At 40.6% G+C, this 19,856-nt stretch overlaps 1 protein-coding gene across 2 annotated transcripts in view; it reads right to left on the bottom strand.

Annotated features, from left to right (window-relative positions):
• LOC126475315 (facilitated trehalose transporter Tret1-like) overlaps positions 1 to 19,856 on the bottom strand; it is a 211,900-nt gene that overhangs the window by 34,481 nt on the left and 157,563 nt on the right. For both annotated transcript variants that reach the window (XM_050103093.1, XM_050103094.1), the window contains one exon: positions 9,412 to 9,556. In XM_050103093.1, the coding sequence (XP_049959050.1) occupies positions 9,412 to 9,520 (109 nt within the window). In that variant the 5' untranslated portion in view covers positions 9,521 to 9,556. The remainder of the gene's footprint in view (positions 1 to 9,411; positions 9,557 to 19,856) is intronic.

Below are 19,856 nucleotides of genomic sequence, written 5' to 3'. Positions count from 1 at the left end.
TTGAATCTGAATTTGATGCAAAATACTGTACATTTACTGGTGTTCCACTATACAGGGCGGTCCATTGATAGTGAATGGGCCAAATATCTCATGAAATAAGCATCAAACAAAAAAAACTACAAAGAACAAAACTCGTCTGGCCTGAAGGGGGAAACCAGATGGCGCTATGGTTGGCCTGATAGATGGCGCTACCAAAGGTCAAACAGATATCAACTGCGTTTTTTAAATAGGAACACCCATTTTTTATTAGATATTCGTTTAGTACATAAAGAAATATGAATGTTTTAGTTGGACCACTTTTTTTGCATTGTGATAGCTGGCGCTGTAATAGTCACAAATGTATAAGTACGTGGTATCATGCAACATTCCGCCAATGCAGACGGTATTTGCTTTGTGATACATCACCTGTGTTAAAATAGACTGTTTACCAATTATGGAAAAGGTTGATATCGTGTTGATGTATGGCTATTGTGATCAAAATGCCCAACGGGCGTGTGCTAGGTATGCTGCTCAGTATCCTGGATGACATCAACCAAGTGTCTGGACCATTCGCCAGATATTTACATTATTTAAGGAAACAGGAAATGTTCAGCCACATGTGAAACATCAACCAAGACCTGCAACAAATGATGATGCCCAAGTAGGTGTTTTAGCTGCTGTCACGGCTAATCCACACATCAGTAGCACACAAATTGCGCGAGAATCGGGAATCTCAAAAACGTTGGTGTTGAGAATGCTACATCAACACTGACTGCACCCATACCATATTTCTATGCACCAGGAATTGCATGGTGATGAATCTGAATGTCGTGTACAGTTCTGCCACTGGGCACAAGAGAAATTACAGGATGATGACTGATTTTTTGCACGCATTCTATTTAGCGATGAAGCGTCATTCACCAACAATGGTAAGGTAAAACGGCATAATATGCACTATCGAGCAATGGAAAATCCACGGTGGCTGTGACAAGTAGAACATCAGTGACCTTGGCGGGTTAATGAATGGTGCGGCATTATGGGAGGAAGGATAATTGGCCCCAATTTTATCGATGGCAATCTAAATAATGCAATGTATGCTGATTTCCTATGTATTGTTCTACCGATGTTACTACAAGATGTTTCACTGTATGACAGAATGGCGATGTACTTCCAACATGATGGATGTCCGGCACATAGCTCACGTGTGGTTGAAGTGGTATTGAATAGCATATTTCATGACAGGTGGATTGGTCGTCAAAGCACCGTACCATGGCCCGCACGTTCACCGGATCTGACATCCCCAGATTTCTTTCTGTGGGGAAAGTTGAAGGATGTTTGCTATCGTGATCCACAGACAACGCCTGACAACATGCGTCAGCGCATTGTCAATGCATGTGCGAACATTACGGAAGGCGAACTACTCACTGTTGAGAGGAATGTCGTTACACATATTGCCAAATGCATTGAAGTTGATGGACATCATTTTGGGCATTTATTGCATTAATGTGGTATTTACAGGTAATCACACTGTAACAGCATGTGTTCTCAGAAATGATAAGTTCACAAAAGGTACATGTATCACATTGGAACAACCGAAATAAAATGTTCAAACGTACCTACATTCTGTATATTTTAATTTAAAAAACCTACCTGTTACCAACTGTTTGTCTAAAATTGTGAGCCATATGTTTGTGACTATTACAGCGCTACCTATCACAAAGTGTAAAAGTGGTCCAACTAAAACATTCATATTTCTTTACATACTACACAAATATGTAATAAAAAAATGAGGGTTCCTATTCAAAAAAATGCTGTTGATATCTGTTTGACCTATGGCAGCATCATCTAGCAGGCCAACCATAGTGCCATCTGGTTTCCCCCTTCAAGCTAGACAAGTTTCGTTCTTTGTAGTTTTTTCTTTTGACGCTTATTTCGTGAGATATTTGGTCCCGCCACGATCAATGGACTACCCTGTAGATATAAAAGAGCAAACAAGATAGGTTTAATGGACAGGACAAGGATTTCAGGTGCAGCATCAGGAGGCTGGAGAGAGAGAGAGAGAGAGAGAGAGAGAGAGAGAGAGAGAGAGAGAGAGAGAGAGGAGGGGGTGGGAGCAAGCATTCAGCCATTCATCAGAGTAAGAGGGGGGGGGGGGGGGAGCAGAGAAAGGGAAAAGACTGGTGAGTGTGATAGGACAGGGGGTGCAAACTGTTGAGTGGATGGTGTGGGCACACTGTGTTACTGTAGGCGGAGGCCAGGGCGATTTCAGGAGCAGAGAATGTGTTGTAAAGATAACTCCCATCTGTGCAGTTCAGAAAAGCTGGTGGTGGAGGCAGATGGCCCAGGTTGTGAAGCAGCTATTGAAATCAATCGTGTTATGTTCAGGTGCACATTGTGCCACAGAGTGGTCCACTTTGTTCTTGGTCACAGTTTGGCGGTGGCCATTCATGCTGGTGGGCAGTTAGTAGTCTTTTTTTGTCACCTGTCTTCTGACTGGTTTGATGTGGCCGCCATAAATTCCTCCCCTGTGCCAACCTCTTCATCTCAGAGTAGTGCTTGTGACCAACTTCCTCAATTATTTGCTGGATGTATTCATATCTCTGTCTTCCTTTACAGTTCTTTCCATCTACAGTTCCCTTTAGTATCATGGAAGCCATTCCCCTCATGTCTTCACAGATGTCCTATCATCCTGTTCCTTCTCCTTATCATGTTTTCTCCATATTCCTTTCCTCTCTGATTCGGTGCAGAACCTTCTCATTCCTTATCAGTTCAACTAATTTTCAACATTTGTCTGTAGCACCATATCTCAAATGCTTCAATTCTCTTCTGTTCTGGTTTTCCCACAGTCCACGACTCATCACCATTCAGCACTGTACAGATGTATGTTCTCAGAATAGCCATACCAATATGAAAAGCCATTCAATGATTGCAGCACAGTTGGTACATGACACAGCTGCTTTCACAGGTGGCACAGTCTCTGACAGAGTAGGATAGTGAGTGATGTGTTGGTGGATTGGGCAGGTCTTGCACGTGGGTCTTTCATGGTGATATTCATATCACCACCCTATGGCAAGGGGTTGGAACTGTAGTTTTGGAGTTGCATAGGGATGGACTAGGATATTGTGGAGGTTGGGCAGGTGACAACACCAGTGCAGGAGGGTTGGGAAGGATCTTTGGTAGGGTGTCCCTCATTTGAGGGCATCAAGGTAGACAACCAAACCCCTGGTGAAGGATATGTTTCAGTTGTTTCAGTCCGAGGTGGTACTGGGTCATGAAACGGGTGTACGCTCTTTGCTGGTTGTTAAGGGTGGGTGGAGGATCCCAACACATCGCTGCTTGTCGCCCATCCCTATACACCAGTATCCCTCTGCCCATAGTCTTGCAGCTGTTGAATACCACCTCTTCCACGTCCTTCACACTCCAAACTCACTACCTCATTTCTCATACACCGTAATAACCTCATCCTAACACAAAATTACCTCTCCTTCAAAGGGTAACAAATCCATAGGACAGCCAGGGCCACCCTCAGGTAACCTTCCTGAGCTGACGTGATAATAGAGCATCTAGAGGAATCCTTCCCAGCCTCCTGAAACCCCAAACCCCTGCTCTTTTTTAGGTTCACTGAAATATCTCCATGGTCTGGACTCGGGCCAAGACACCCTATCGTCATTCCTCCACACTCTCACAAAGGCATTCACCGGTAAGCAATGCCCCCAGACATATCCCCCAAAAAGATTTCCTGTCCTGTGTCCCCACACACTGCCAATCCTCCCACCATCTCCAAGAACCAGCTACAAATGAGCACCCTCCTCGTCACTCAATAACATCTCAGACTGGAACAGCTGAATCTCATCCATTGACAGGGCTTTGATTATCTGTCATCATGCCCTAAAATGAGGGACATCCATCCTGCTCAGAATCCTTTCCACCTGTCCTACAGTGGTGTTCCATCCCTCACCCAACCTCCACAATATCCCAGTCCATCCCTATGAAACTCCCAATCCTAGCCCCTCACCACTTGGATCATATCCCTGTGGAAAAACCAGGGGCAAGACCTTCCCAACTCATCCACCAACCATTTTCTATTCTAGTCCTGTCACAGGCTTATCCCATCCCATCAGAGATCAGGCCACCTATGCCAAACTGTGGCCAAAAGCAAAGTGGACCTCCCAGGCCACAACATGCAGCTGAACGTAACATGACTGATTTCAATGGCTGCTTCACAACCTGGGCCATCTCCCCCCACTATTGGCGTTGCTGAACTGTGCATACAGAAGTTATCCTTACAACCCATCCTCTGCTCCCAAAATCATCCCAGTTTCAACCTACAGTAACCTAATGCCCCCCCCTCTCCTATCACATCCTCCTGATTTGTCCCCCCTCATTGTGTGCCACACTCTGCCATCACACCCATGGGTATTTTCCACTTCTCTGTTGTTCTCCTTCTTCATTACCCCCTCCCCCCCTTCTGTACCAAAGCCTCCTGACACTGCAGCTGGCAGCCTTGTCCTGCCACCATCAGTCCCTGGATGCTCTGCCAGACAGCACTCACCCCCCCCCCCTCCTCATACCATACCCTCCTATCCCCCCCTTCCTCACTCCACTATAGATTGCTGCTTCCATTTGATGGCTTGGCCAAAAACTCAACATGTAACAGTCTCTTGTTGTGCCTTTCTGCAACACAACATGTTATATTTATGTTGAGTTGCAGTCTGTAGTTGGACATTTACCCACTCATCTACATCTAAATCCATACTCTGGAAACCACTTGTGAAGTTTATGATAGAGAGTTACTTCCTACTTTCTTCACATTCCATTTGCATATGGAGTGCAGGATGAATAATTGTTTAAATGCCTATGAGTGCTGTGAATTAGTCTAATATTGTTTTTGTGGTTCCTAAGAAAGTGACAGAGACACATGCAGTATATTCCTAGACTCCTATTACTAGTTCTTCAAATTCTGTTGGTGGGATCTTGTGGAATACTTCATATCTATCTTGAAGCGTCTGTCAATTCAGGTTTTTCAGAGTTTTTAGGATTCTCTCCTATGTATGAACCAAACATATGACCCTTTTTGCTGCCCTCCTTTGTAATTATTCAATCATTCAATTACCATCCCCCCCCCCCAACCCCCCTGCCCCTCAACCAGATAATAATATTTTATATGAATCATATGCACTTTAGCAATATTCAAGGACACAAATGTTTTATAAGCAGTAACTGTTGTAGACAAACTGCATTTTCCCAGTATCCTATCAATGAACCAATGTCTGCCACCTGCTTTACCTACAGGTATAAATCAGCTAATTCCAGTTTTGACTCACAGATACTAGTCACAGGATACTACATTTCTGAGTTTTGTGAAGCGTACAGAACTTTACACTTCTGAATATTCCAAACAAATCAACAACCCGGGCTATCTGCCCGAAAATTTGTGCAGCTTTTTCCAGGCAGTAGTTCATTATGGATAAAAATCCTCATTTGTAAAAAGTTTGAGGTTAATATCAGTATTACCTGCCACATCAATAAATTATGTTACAACCAGTAAAGGTTCCAAAACACTTCTCTGAGGCATGCTTGATGTTACTTCTACAATGGTATACGAGTCTTCTCCCATAACATCACGCTGTGTCCTTCCTAAAATGAAATATTCACTCCAGTCACAAATTCCATTTGATACCACATATGATTGATCATTCTTTCCTTAGGAAGTGTTGCTGTGGTACAGAGGCAAATGGTTTTCGAAAAAAAAAAAAAAAAAAAAAAAAGAGTACTGCATCTACCTGACTGATTTAATTGTTTTGTTGCTGGTAATAAAAATGTTTCAATTGCACTGTGTTGTACACAGTCAATACAAGACACAAATATTTTTCATGTAGACTTTGCATCCTTGTCCAGAGTCACAATGGAATTACTGTATTTATTTTGGTGGTTAGATACCAACAACCCCCCCCCCCCCCCCCCCCCCCATCTAACAAAGTGAGAAGTTGTGAATCTCTGCCCATTTGAAACAAATTGTGTCTCATCCTGCCACCTCATACAAATTATCTGAACATCTAGATTCAGTGTCTGAAAATTTCTGTTAGTTTCATAGCAATGAGCAGTAATTGTTATAAAAATGTATGACAAGTTACCATAAACAAAACTCACATGTCACTCAGTATTATCCTAGTCTTGAATGTGTTACCCAGCTACTTTGACAGAGCTCTGACTTCCTAATATCATTACCTGAAATGAGGTCCATTCTGCCCAAAATTTTGCCCACCACACCTAGAATATTTACCGAGGAATCACCAAACAGCTGTGTGTTTTGAGAAGTTATTTTATTTTGACAACTAGTTTTGACATTTCAATATGCCATCTTCAGGCCCCATATGCACTTCATGTACAGACATTCAGTTGTATTAATATTGGCATACTGGAGCCATCATCAGTATCTCAGTACCGTGAATTCATTACTCAAGTGCTTCCTTTGAAGACCTGTCAACAACTGCAAATATTGTTGTCAATGAAGTGCACATGGGGCCTGAAGATGGCATATTGAATGCTAAAATTGGTTGTCAAAATAAAATAACTCCTCAAAATGTATGGCTGTTTGGTGATTCCTTAGCCAATATTTGACCAGCTGCTGTCCTGCATTCACAATGGGTCAAGAGAGACATCTAGAATAGCTGTTTGTCACCTTCCCAATCTCCACAACATCCTCGTCAGATCCTACACTTCTTCTGCACCCATTTCCCCATCCCATGGCTCCTACCTCTGTGACAATCCCTGTTGTAATATCTGCCCTATACCAGACCCATAACTGGCAAAACATATACTGTCAAAGGGAGAGTCTCCTGTGAAACAATACATGTCATGTACCAGCCGTTATGTAAATACTGTTTGACCTTTTATGTCAGCATGACTTCTAACAAGTTATCAGTTGGAAGACTGGGCATAAGCAGAGGGTATATACCAGCAACACACAATATTCTGTTGCAGAGCACACACTGCACCATGACTGTTGTGAGCACACCACACCTGCCATCTCGATTTTTCCCTCAGATACCTATTTCTCAGGACTCTGCAGGTGGGAACAGGTGCTACAATGTGCTCTCAATTCTTGCTAACCACTATGCCTTAATTTCCATTAATTTCTTCTGCCTGAGAATTTGTTCACAGTAACTATTCATTTCTTCACTCCCTTTTAGTTTTATAGATCTTTCTTTTTCTCCAATCCCAATCTCCAACACATAAAATGCACTTAGATGTCCACAATTATTAAATCTTGCACAATGTTTTGTCAGTAATCTCTGTCTTACACATTAACCTATTTTCCAGCTTTAAGCTCTCAGGCTTTCAAATTTTGTCTGGTGCAGTCCCCAACAATCACTTTCCTTCTATAACTGTTTGGTAAATCTACCCTGACCTGAGTTCTTGGTGACTTTTCTGGACTCTCCCCATTTCCTCAATCTCATAAGCCATTTTCCTACACCCTTCTTCTTTCCCCTTCAACCCTTTTGCCAGAAGAAGGAGCTACTGACTGAAAGCTTACAGACTTAAATACTTTTATATGTGTGTTCTCCTGCTGCTGCTTGGCTAGTAGGTTTTTTTATTTATTTATCCAATTACATTTTATGTTCAAAAATTGATTACTTTCATTCATAAATAGTATTCAGTACCTATAAACTCAAAAAAATATTTTCTTTGAAAAACATCATTGCAGCAAGTGTATTTTAAGCTATGAACAGTAGCTAAAAAGTATAATTGAGGAGGCAACATTTTCTCTAATTAGTAGTTTTCTTACTACATTAATCAACTAAACTGAGATAGCACAAACATAAACAGCATTAATCAGTACAGTGTTAAGAGGTGTGGATGGATATGTGCGTGTGTGCGAGTGTATACCTGTCCTTTTTTCCCCCTAAGGTAAGTCTTTCCGCTCCCGGGATTGGAATGACTCCTTACCCTCTCCCTTAAAACCCACTTCCTTTCGTCTTCCCCTCTCCTTCCCTCTTTCCTGATGAGGCAACAGTTTGTTGCGAAAGCTTGAATTTTGTGTGTATGTTTGTGTGTCTATCGACCTGCCAGCGCTTTTGTTCGGTAAGTCACCTCATCTTTGTTTTTATATATAATTTTTCCCACGTGGAATGTTTCCTTCCATTATATTTATTGTTAATAAGGTATACAGATTATATTTCTATGATGCTTCTGTGTTATGATAATATATACCTTGAGCCAGGTTCATGGAGCATGACAAATGTTTTTTTGGGATCTAAGCCTGATAGTATGGGAGAAAGTCATTCTGTATGAGCTATGGGGATTCTGTATGATGGGGATTCCATCTCATTCTGATGCCGTGGTAAAAATTACCAATTTGAGCTGTTTCTCAATGCCACTGAGACTAATGTCATGATCCTGTTATGTTATTTATTTGCACACTGACAGTTGACAGCTGAATGTGTTTCATTCAGTATCTCATTGTCTATAAGCCTCATAAAAGTCACCATGCCTGTATTTCAGGTACCTTCACTAAGCAACAAGAAATTTTAATGTTAAATGATCATCATCAAATGACACTGAAAAATTGGCAAGAATCTTAGTAATTCTCACAAAGTGGCAGAAATCTACTGATAGCAAGGCTCAAGAATGTCTAATCACCATCAGAAAATTTCAGGTTATTTATGAAGACTGTTGGCAAATTTTAATCACCTAAATATGTTCATTTATTAACAAACTTGTTGTGGCATTGTACACATACCCAAAATATAGCAGCGTGATTTTTATCATCATTTACAGCATTCAGCTGTGGAGGCATAAAAGATCAAGGATCTTTCTTTATCTACAGCTGTATCCTTTGTTTTATACTCTCTGTATAGCAGTCACTGTCTGTTTAGAAGGTTTTCTTAACAGTGACTTCAGATACATAGGGTTCCTTCCATCACAAACACTTTTACTAGCTACCAAACTTATCTATCCAGTGATTAGTCAGCTATTCTAAACTCAAGTCACAGTTTCTCTGCCTGCTACTGCAGAGCTATAGGTTTCAAATCCTATGATGCTGCTGCCTCTTTATCTAGTTTACTGAACATCCAGACCTTTCTACTTGTGTTAAACCTGTTACAAATTTATTCATTACTTCTGCTGCCTTTGGAATAAACAGTGTAACAAAATGTGATTACATGATGAATCATGATGGAAATGATATCAAGTGTAGCATTATAATATTTTTTTTATATTTTGATTGTTGATAACAGTAACTTCACACAGAGAATATGATCTCAAACAGCAAGTAGCAATGGTTTTTTTTTAGATTAATATATGTCTAACAGTTGTATTATTTCCTCTAAATATAATTGATATGAGTTAACAGACATGAACTGTTATGAATCAGTATGTAGCTCCTGGCTTCAATACAATCAAATAATTAGAAATGTTGATTATTTTTACCAAATATGGCAGCTATATACTGTGGTAATTTCTTGGCAGGTGCAGAAGAAGTGCTCCCTCCCACAGACACCAATGTCTGTGTACTGACTCCCATCCTTGTGTCATCCATCCTGCGTATACTTGTGTTGGTACTGTTGGGCGGAAACTGCAAACAAAAGAGAAAAGGATGTTTAATACGTTCAAAAGTCCTGTTACATTATACTTAATACTTTCTATAAAACTTTGTTTGTGAACAGGACAATAACTGCATGGATGCTGTAATTTTGTCACAGATAATGAGAAGCAGTACCATCACTTTCTTTCAGCTATACACAAAATAATTCTCCTTTTTCTCCTCGCTCTTTGTATATTCAGGAATTATTACCACTGTAATAAGCACAAAATGACGAATGTTATGGTATTAAGCAATTACAGATGACTGCTAAACTATTAGGGAAGTTAAGTTTTTTGGGATATGTAGTTCAGCAAACCCCTGGATTAGTTCCTGTTTTAGAAACAAAATGCAGAAAGTCATCCTAAGCTGAACAAGTAATACAAAGAACGATGCCACATCATCTAGATGTAGAGAAATGACAATGGGAGTCCCACAGAGTTTGATCATTGGTGCACTACTGTTCTTGCTTTGAGTTACTGATCTGCCACTTTATTAAACAGGCGGCAGAACTAGTCAGGTTTAAAGATGATACCAGGATTGTTGTGAAACCAGTCAAAGAAGCATCAACAGAGGATACAGTCAGTTACATTTTTGTGAAAGTTACTGGATGGTTGTACACAAATTGGTTACTTTTAAGCTTTGAAAAAATGCAGTTCATCAAGTTTTGGACTGTCCAAAATATCCCATCTCCATTTAATCTAGTATATCAACAAGACAGAATAAACAAGGTAGAAAATTGTAAGTTCTTAGGTGTGAATATTGATGAAAATTGAAATTCGAAAAATCATCTACTAAAACATTTCCACGTCTACATACATACTCCGCTAGCCACCAACCGGTGTGTGGCGGAGGGCACAATTCGCGCCAGAGTCATATTCCCCCCCCCCCCCCCCCCCTTTCACTCGCGGATTGCGCGAGGGGAAAAACGACTGTCTGAATGCCTCAGTGCGAGCTCTTATTTCCCTTATCTTTTGGTTCATAAGAATAAATGCCAACTTTAGGGAGGTAGAAGTCAGTAAGTTAATGTATTTTGCACATTTTTATTCACAGAGATCTTATGGGATAATATACTGGAGTAACTCCACACTTAAGACAAAAAATATTCATCAAGCAGAAGAAAGTAATTAGAATTATATGAGTAGTTCACAGACATATAGCCCATCTTGCAGGAATCTCTTTGAGCAGCTGTGCATATTCACTACAGCCTCACAGCACATTTATTAACGTATGAAAGTTGCCATCAACAAGCCATCTACGTTTGAGAGGAACAGAGATATTCACAAGTACAAGACTACCCATTTGAGCGATTTAACTTTGGCACAGAGTTAGGTGAAATATGCAGCTATAAAAGCTTCGATAAACTACTAATGGAAACGAAAGTCTGATGGTGGGAGTGTTTTAAAATATAGATTAAAGATGTTTCTTCTTGACAACTCCTCCTATACCACAGAGCAATTCTTGAATGGAGATAATTAGTCACTTATAAATAATAAAAAAAACTTAACGGTAAGCATCTATCCAAGTAATTGTTATTTTTTGTTGTAAGTTGTAAACAAGTGTTGTATATTTGTTCTGTTGACGAATTCCACATCACAACGTTTATCGTTAATTTGATCTATGGAACAGGAAAGTGACTAAAGTACCATCTCCTTCTGTTTTCTTATTTTATCCTTTCCACTTCTGTTATACATAGGGCCGGCCGTTGTGGCCGTGCGGTTCTAGGCGCTTCAGTCTGGAACCGCGTGACCGCTATGGTCCCAGGTTCGAATCCTGCCTCGGGCATGGATGTGTGTGATGTCCTTAGGTTAGTTAGGTTTAAGTAGTTCTAAGTTCTAGGGGACTGATGACCACGGATGTTAAGTCCCATAGTGCTCAGAGCCATTTGAACCATTTGTTATATATAATTTTAATAGCCCTCCATTGTTAATGAGATTATTCAGAAAGTATTGCAACACAATTTCGGTTAACTTTTTTAGTTAAGTTTTTATTTAATAAAAAACTAGGGGACAAAACTTACAAGCACTGTAATGACAGCATTGCTTCCTTTCTTGAAAAGCCTCTTTAGTTTCATCTTGTTTATTTGTCTTCAGTAGCCATTATACGTGTACCGGCAGTGACAGCTGTGCGAACTCACATGGAACCATGTTTATTTGATAAATACCAGCTTGTAATCGGCGCGCCCTCTGATGTAAAGTACAGCAGCAAAGTTTGGTCAGATGTCTGAACTACAGGCAGCAACGACAAACTGATCGACCGACAAACTGGACGCGTGTCGGCATCTCGACCGACCGACGGACTTTCCTTGTCGATATGTCGGGCGGACAGAATCACCCGGGCTCCATCACCACTCGACCCAACAAATTGTGCCGTGCCAACTTCCCGAGAAAAGTTCGTCTTTTGTCGCTGTTTCTGGAGAAACTTAAACACTGTATACGTTTGTGGGACACGTCGTGCTAGGAGTACAACAATGTATGTGCAAGAAATGAAGCACTTTCTTCATTTTTTAGCGAATCCATTATGGTTTCATGTGGCATCTAGAATAAACGTCCGTGGACATTCGATATTCCTGTTTTTGGGTTTTATTTCCTATACTTATCGGAAATGAAATCTAAAAACCGAAATATCGACATTCAGTGGACGTTAATTCGTAAAATATACTTGCTTCATTGTTATATGAGGTAAAAGCTCCAGCCCATATCCAAGCCGTTAAATATCAGTTGTATTTATTAGATTACGTGCGCCACCGCCATGTTTAGTCTTTCTTCTTCGAATTTGAAATGAGTTTCTAAAACTTGTGGCCATCTTTCATGTTACATATATAAAAAAATTAATAACGTTTAAATTTGCTTTACCATGATGTATTTCATCAGTGAAGTATAAATAACGTTCCAGGTTCAGCAAGCATTTTAGTTAATAATTGTGGGGATACAACAGCATTGAATATGAGGCCCTCTTAACTTTTTCCAGTGGCTAGAAATCGTCATGTAGCGAACAGCCTCTCATCGCAGCTTACAGTCACTCTCATATATGTATTATTTTCCCTCAAGAATGGCTTGATGATCTTCCGCAACTCCGAACTGCCTGATTCATCCATTCTTAGAAAATTACGAAAATCATGGCTCTCAGCTGCTTGAGGAACAGAACGTGGGTGAATTTTATTTCCTTGCATTAGCCAGTTCTTTGCCCACAGCTTTGTCTCGGCTTTATTGGTCTTGGTACCTCTACAACAAGACGAACCATTGTTTTTGTTTCTTTATGGAACCAAACATACCGTAAACTCAATTATCTTCAGATAAACAAATCGCAACAGCAGGACGGCGCTGTAATCGCGGCGTGCAGTCTGTCGGGATGTGCGCACACTGCCACGAAATTGGTCAGTCGGTCGGTCGGCCGATAAATTGGTGCATGTGTAGTGGCCTTAAATGTTACCACTTTGTAAACGAGACAGCCGAGCCATAAAATTAATCTAAATCTGTGTCTACATACATACCAAGAAAATTACTCTAAAGTGCATGAAAGATAGATGATGGGATTAATCGCCTGTCTGTTGACGTGCCCAAAGGTTGAAGAACCAAAGCGTCAGATCGCATCAAGGTGTGACCACTCGATGCCTTTACCCTGTTCAACTTCGTGCGTGCCCTAGTATTTACAAAAGTGCAACTGCCAATGCTCATTTGTGCATGCGTAATTAATTGTAAATGGAAGCAGTGTGTAGGAGTGCATTGCGTCCCATGTGCGCTAGGAATCTTTTGCATGTTTAGCAGACGACTGCATCTTCGAGCTGACGTTTGTTTCGTTGTATTGTGCGCAATGGTTGTGCCTTAAAGCGAATTGTGTGCAGTAATGTCTGTTGACTGCAAAGAAAGCACGCTGAAATTTATAAATGATTTCACAGACTAAGAGAAGTCGTAGGGAATGTCGCTTCTACAGATTGTCTAAATAAAAATTTGAGATACGATGCCCTGAGCGCCATTAGATAAAAAGTCTCCGAACGTATCACTGTAAAGAATAAGTCTCAACGTAGGAAAACGGAGAAGAAGAATTAAACAAATTGATGAAAAGTGAATGGGGAACTGTGGACGAATGTTCGTGCTATGGCGACTTAATACACAAAAACTGAAGAACTTGACATCTGAGCATAAGGATGGGATGGGTCGAGCTCCTCAATAGACTACTAGAAACTGAACTGAAGGATACTGATGATCCAAAAAAATTAAAAAAAAAAAAAAGAATCGAGCAGCACAACCGCTGTTAAAGTGGATTCTGGGTCCTATGATGCTACCGAATTTGTCGAGTACAAAGATGTTAATCTATATACCATAGCCTCTTTGCATACAAGTTGTGTAAACAATTTTTTTATAAAATAAAATACAAATAACGTATTGGATGTCAATTAACTTTCGCAGAACGACTAAGAACCTCCCTTAAGTGTTTCTCAATTTTAGGAATAATCACTGAAATGCTTTGTTTTGAAATGTGACATTAATAGCTGCAACTGGTATATAAGTCGCCGGTTTCCAGCTGACGAAATGTTATTGTCAGCCTTATCGTTGCATTTTCCCAGACAGGACGTATCAAATTGTGCTGTGATCCCCTCATGGCATAGGTCTATGCGAACGGAACGTCACTGTCGCTTTGTATTCCCTTGTACCTCTGTTGTTTACAGTTTTGCGCTTAGCCGCCTTGTGTTTTCTTTTTCCATCGCTTTTCACCGCAATAAAAGAAGCACAAATTGCCTAACAAAGAAAGGGATGGACAGCAGACTGCTTGCTCATCTACATCTACAGCTTGATAATAAATTCAACTGGGAGGAGCACACCACAGAACTGCTGAAGCGTCTTAACAAATCTCTATTTGCAATGCTAATTGTGTCAGACATAGGGGATATAAAAATGAAAAAGCTGGCATACTATGCTTACTTTCATTCCTTAATGTCATATGGGATCAAGCCAAGCTACAGTATTCCAGGCACAAAAACGAGCAGTAAGAGTTATATGTGGTGTAAACTCAAGAACATCCTGCAGAAGCCTGCTTAAGGAACTAGGGATATTAACTACTGCTTCCCAATATATTTATTCTTTAATGAAATTTGTCATTAAAAATATATCACTTTTTCAAACCAACAGCTCAATTCATGGAATCAGTACTAGAAATAAGAATAATCTTCACAAGGATTTAAAGTCACTTAGTCTTGTACAAAAAGGTGTGCATTATTCAGGAACACACATTTTCAATAACTTGCCAGCAGCCATAAAAAGCTTAATAACCAATGAAATTCAGTTTAAGAGAAACCTAAAGGATGTATTGGTCGCCAGGTCCTTCTACTCCATTGCTGAATTTCTCAGTAGAACCAACTGATTTGTGTGTGTAATATAACTTCTGCACAATTTCAGTGCAGTAATGTGTTCTTTGTGAATAAGTATTACAGTAGTTCTATTACATGTTTATTACCTTATAAATAAATAAAAACTTTTTTTATTTTAAATCCAGTGCATTAGTGTTTGTAAAATGATTCTTTCATATAGTGTTCATTAAAAAAAAATGACGATCGTTCCACTTGGGACCTGTGGAAGGTACATTAGCTTATTTGTTTCAGTTGTAAATATTTGTCATGTATTATTGTTTTTCTGAGATGTTCTACATCCTGGAGGACCTCCTCCCTACGGATCAATTGGAATGCAAGTAAAGCTAATCTAATCTAATCTACATCATACTCCGCAAGCCACCTAATAGTGTGGGCCGGAGGGTACCTTCGGTACCACTATCTGATACCTGCAACCCTGTTCCACTCGCGAATTGTGCATGGGAAGAACGATTGTCGGTACATCTCTGTACTGGCTCTAATTTCTCGCATTTTGTCCTCGTGGTCAATGCGCGAGATATTTGTGGGGGGAAGTAATATGTTGTCTGACTCCTCCTGAAAAGTGCTGTCCCGAAATTTCAGTAGTAAATCTCTCCGTGATGCACAACGTCTCTCTTGTAACGTCTGCCAGTGGAGTTTGTTTAGCACCTCCGTTACGCTCTCTCGTCAGCTAAACGATCCCGTGACGAAACGCGTCGCTCTTGCTTGGATCTTCTCTATCTCGTCTATTAGTCCTACCTGATAGGTATCCCAGACTGATCGACAATAGTCAAGAATCGGGCGAACAGTGATGCGCCGTGTGGATATGGGAACACACTTGCTTACATGCGTTCTTTCTACTAATTTTTGAGCATGTGCTTCTGTTCCCGTGCGTCAGCGACTGTGCACGAGGAAAGAGGCATCGTTTTGACAAGAGCACTGCATCTGCATGGCGAAACCGCGTGAGTAGCGCTCGCTGCCCATCACTCGCTTCGCTCGCGTCCACAGGAGCACGCGCCCAGCATTTTCCTCATTCGATATCCCGAGGCGCGCACTCGGTGAGAGCAGGGCAGCAGGCGTGTGGCACTGCCACACAAGAAGCATGAACTCTATACAGCTTCAACACAGCATAGCGGCGCTGGTGAGCATGGCAAGTATTGGAGTGCATTTAGAATTAGAATTTCTTAGTGGCTGTTTATTTTATGGTTTTTCAATAGAGAAAGTGAATGCTGTATACGTGAGATTCGTCAAGTATCAGCACAGCGACTGAGTGTGATCGATTATAATGAGACGAAAAGTAGTAATCGAATATTGAATGGTACTGAAGGTAATTGATTTATAGGCCAAAAAATATTGTGATTTGCCTTCCAAAAGTGAGTGTAATTCTGAAAACTGTTTTAATCACTCAATTAGGCCTGTGACATGAACAATCCGAATTTGCTCCTATTTCTGAGAGGGGCTTCAGTCGCAATGAAATGAAAACCGCCGAAATGTTGGAATTTTCAGCTTTTTTAAAAATAATGTTCAAATTTCTTCAAAATTAAGCGTTTAATAGAAAAAGCCAAAGTTATTTAAATGTAGGGCATTAAATTCTGCCAAAACTTTGCTATTTGATTAAATTTTCCTATACAAAAACTACTTGAGAAAACGATAATCCTTCACAATTTTCGAAAAATACACTTTTCATCACTGTGAAACATGCAGATTCTGAAAATCGACAAATAGCAGAAAAGTTGCGGAGCACTGAATTGTGTTTTCAAAAAATCAAAAGAACTGACAAAAAATAGAACTGGTAACTACGAGTAAATATCGCAATGATTCAGTTATCTGTAACGGTTAATGACCCTGTGCCGCATTTGCAGTGAATGGCTCCCCACAAAATCGCATTGAAATTCAAACGTGTATTGGACAGAACAAATTAAAAAATAAATATGTTGATGAGCCTGACAAATGATTAAAATTGTTTACTTTGTTTGAAATTAACAAAAAACTTCAATCCAGCTACACTACAAGTCCTTGTGAGTAACTTGAACAAATGAACTAATAGGACTCGTTGCAGCTGATAATATTAATTGCAGTAACACAGAGAGGAAGACAGCGCACGGTGTAGTGGTAAACAGAGACAGATCCATACAGAGGTGATCTTGCGACCTTGGTAGAACTGGCAAATCAATTCCCCCGCCCTCACCCCTTCTCTACAAAACTACATATCTGCATCTTTCTACATATGTTTAGCTACTCTTATAACTAAAAAAATGGTTTTATTGATATATATTTATATAAAATACTGCAGACAACAAGTTAAATGAATCATTGTTGTAAATAAATCACTAGTAATACACACTTTCCAGAACAATCTAAGGAAAGTGGTATTGTATTGTTTAAGGAGCTACTTCACATTGGTCTTAGTAAGGTGTATAAAAAAGAACTGATGTAAGAATTCTACAACACAGTGTCATCACATAATTTGGTGGAGACGAGGTGTACTAAAAAAAAAAAAAAAATTCACCACCAGGAATGGGGCCAGATTTATTTCATTATGTTAAGAAAAGAATTTGAAAATCACATCGATATGCCAGAGGAAAAATTTTCGAATGCAAAAAACCCATACAACTGCTTGATGAGTATCACATACCACTCTCAGAACGAAGTTCACGAGGTATAAATCCGCAGAGGTGGAAACGTAGACTTGATCACTTTTTTTGTCTGCACCAAAGTTAAATTTACCCAAAATGATTACACAGCAAGAGAACACATCTTAGAAAATTGACTCAAAAAGGAGCTAAGAAACTAATACAAAAGAGGAATGGAAGAAAGAAAAGGCTGTCACTTGGGAACTGTTCTGAACCAACTTTATAAAGGAAGCTAAGAAGCTAACTCGTAGAAGAGGAAAGCGAAATAACCTTGGTGGAACCAGGTATGAAAAGAAACTTTGGAAGAACGAAAGAGAGCCTTTCAGAAAAGTAACAGCAAAATATCACCTGATACAAAATAGATGACAACGTTAACCAGACAAATAAACACGACACTTATGCGAAAATGTTATTAAATTATTGAAAATAACTTTAGGGAAAACAACTCACGTGACTTTTACAGGACGTTCAGTGGGAAGATCCGTTGATACACACAGCGAAATGTATGTTTCAGAAAGCTGGACGGTAAACTCGCTCTGACAAATCACGAGAACTGTAGGGAAGAATTTCGATAATTCTCTGAGCTACACACGTGTCCAGCATCACCTTCAAGATTTACCATGGAGATCCCTGTACACATGCGCCCAGAATCTCAACGGACCACCAAAGATGAAGTCTGAAAACATATCCTTATACTCAAAAACAACTGGGCATCTAGAAAGAGGGCATCGTTGGAGAGTTATTGAAGAACATATGGACAAATACACTCAAGGAACTTGAGGGAGCAAGTGAGCAAGATGAAAGAATCGATTGATGAATCATTATTGTCTTGGGAAGGCGATCACAGCCGAGCAGGTTGGGGTAGGGAGTCTACTATCTTTCAGGCGTCGTCTGTAGTTCGACTTTCTTTGGGAATTGGGCGATGATGACGACGATGATGACGTTTGGTTTGTGGGGCGATCATCGACGCAGTAGTCAGCGCCCATACAAATCCCCAATTCCATTTTTCCCAATGACGATGAAACGACGAGGACAACACAGATACCCAGCCCCCAGGCAGAGAAAATCCCAGACCCAGCCAGGAATCGAAACCGCGACCCCGTGATTCAGAGGTAGCAATGCTAACCACTAGACCACGAGCTGCAGACGGAAAATGGACGAGACACCCCAACTTGCACAGGATGGCTGCTGCTTCGTAGCCCCTTGCTTCTAGCGAGAGAGACTGAGTTCTTGAACTGTGTTCCTTGATCATCCCTTTGATGTCGTGCAACTCCTTTTCTGTCATAGTGACTATTTGATGAGTCATCTGAGTGGCCACCTGTGAGATCGCCAGCTCAGTCTCCTCAGTTGTCTGCATTACTGCAGAGACTGAAATGGTGGGTGGCTGCTCAGTCTGTGTGGCTGCCTTGGCACGCATTGGCATGGTAGTGGTCTTCTCTTGACTTGTTCTAGTGCACTGTCACTGTGCTGCATTCTAAATACAGTCGCAGCAGATGGATGATGTACAGAATCTCAACAATCCCTCCAAATACACCGCAGTCAGTTAACTTCCTGGTGTTGTCAATGGCTCCTCAAGGTCAGCCCTTCCAAAACGCAGGTAATAATTATTGGATGCACCACTCACAATTTCCATCTCCATGACTTCTGTCTTACCATTCATGACCATCCCATCTAGCTAACTAATACAACAAAATGTTTTGGGCTGACAATCACCTGACAACTAATGTGGAAACCTCACCTTCTAACCATCCAAAAGAAAGACTACAATATGCTAAAACTACTAAATGACCGTTTTTTAGTATTGCACCCCTCGACTGTCCTATAAACCCTTGATGCATCCCATCCTTTGTTATTCGAATGTTGCACGGATCTCGACCCCACCCAAGTTCAAGCAGTCCCTCCAGACCCTGGAACGACATGTACTCTGACTCCCTTTCTGCATCCGTTTACCTCCACCCACCTCTTTTCACTCACACTGAACACTTTTGAACACTCTACACCATCCACAAACTCGACTCCAATAATCCTAACGTTTCCCCTCTACTTTCCAATCCTCACATGCTGCCGCAACTTTACAACAAATCCCACTAACCCTTCACACCCCACTAACACTCCACCTACAGCCTCCACATACCCTCCCAAAGAAACTTCATCCATCTCCCCCTCGCAGAACATGAACTCTACTCCAACATTTACCCATCCTACCAGTTATAGGTCCACTCCACCCCAATCTTGTTTTAAATGTGCACTTATTGTGTTTCATTTTACCTTTTATTATTGCTGTTTTCGATTACTTCTGAAAGAAGTCGTCTGTCGT

This window comes from Schistocerca serialis, chromosome 4 (genome assembly GCF_023864345.2).
Source record: "Schistocerca serialis cubense isolate TAMUIC-IGC-003099 chromosome 4, iqSchSeri2.2, whole genome shotgun sequence".
Taxonomy (NCBI): domain Eukaryota; kingdom Metazoa; phylum Arthropoda; class Insecta; order Orthoptera; family Acrididae; genus Schistocerca; species Schistocerca serialis.
This window is presented reverse-complemented; position numbering and strand designations above follow the sequence as displayed.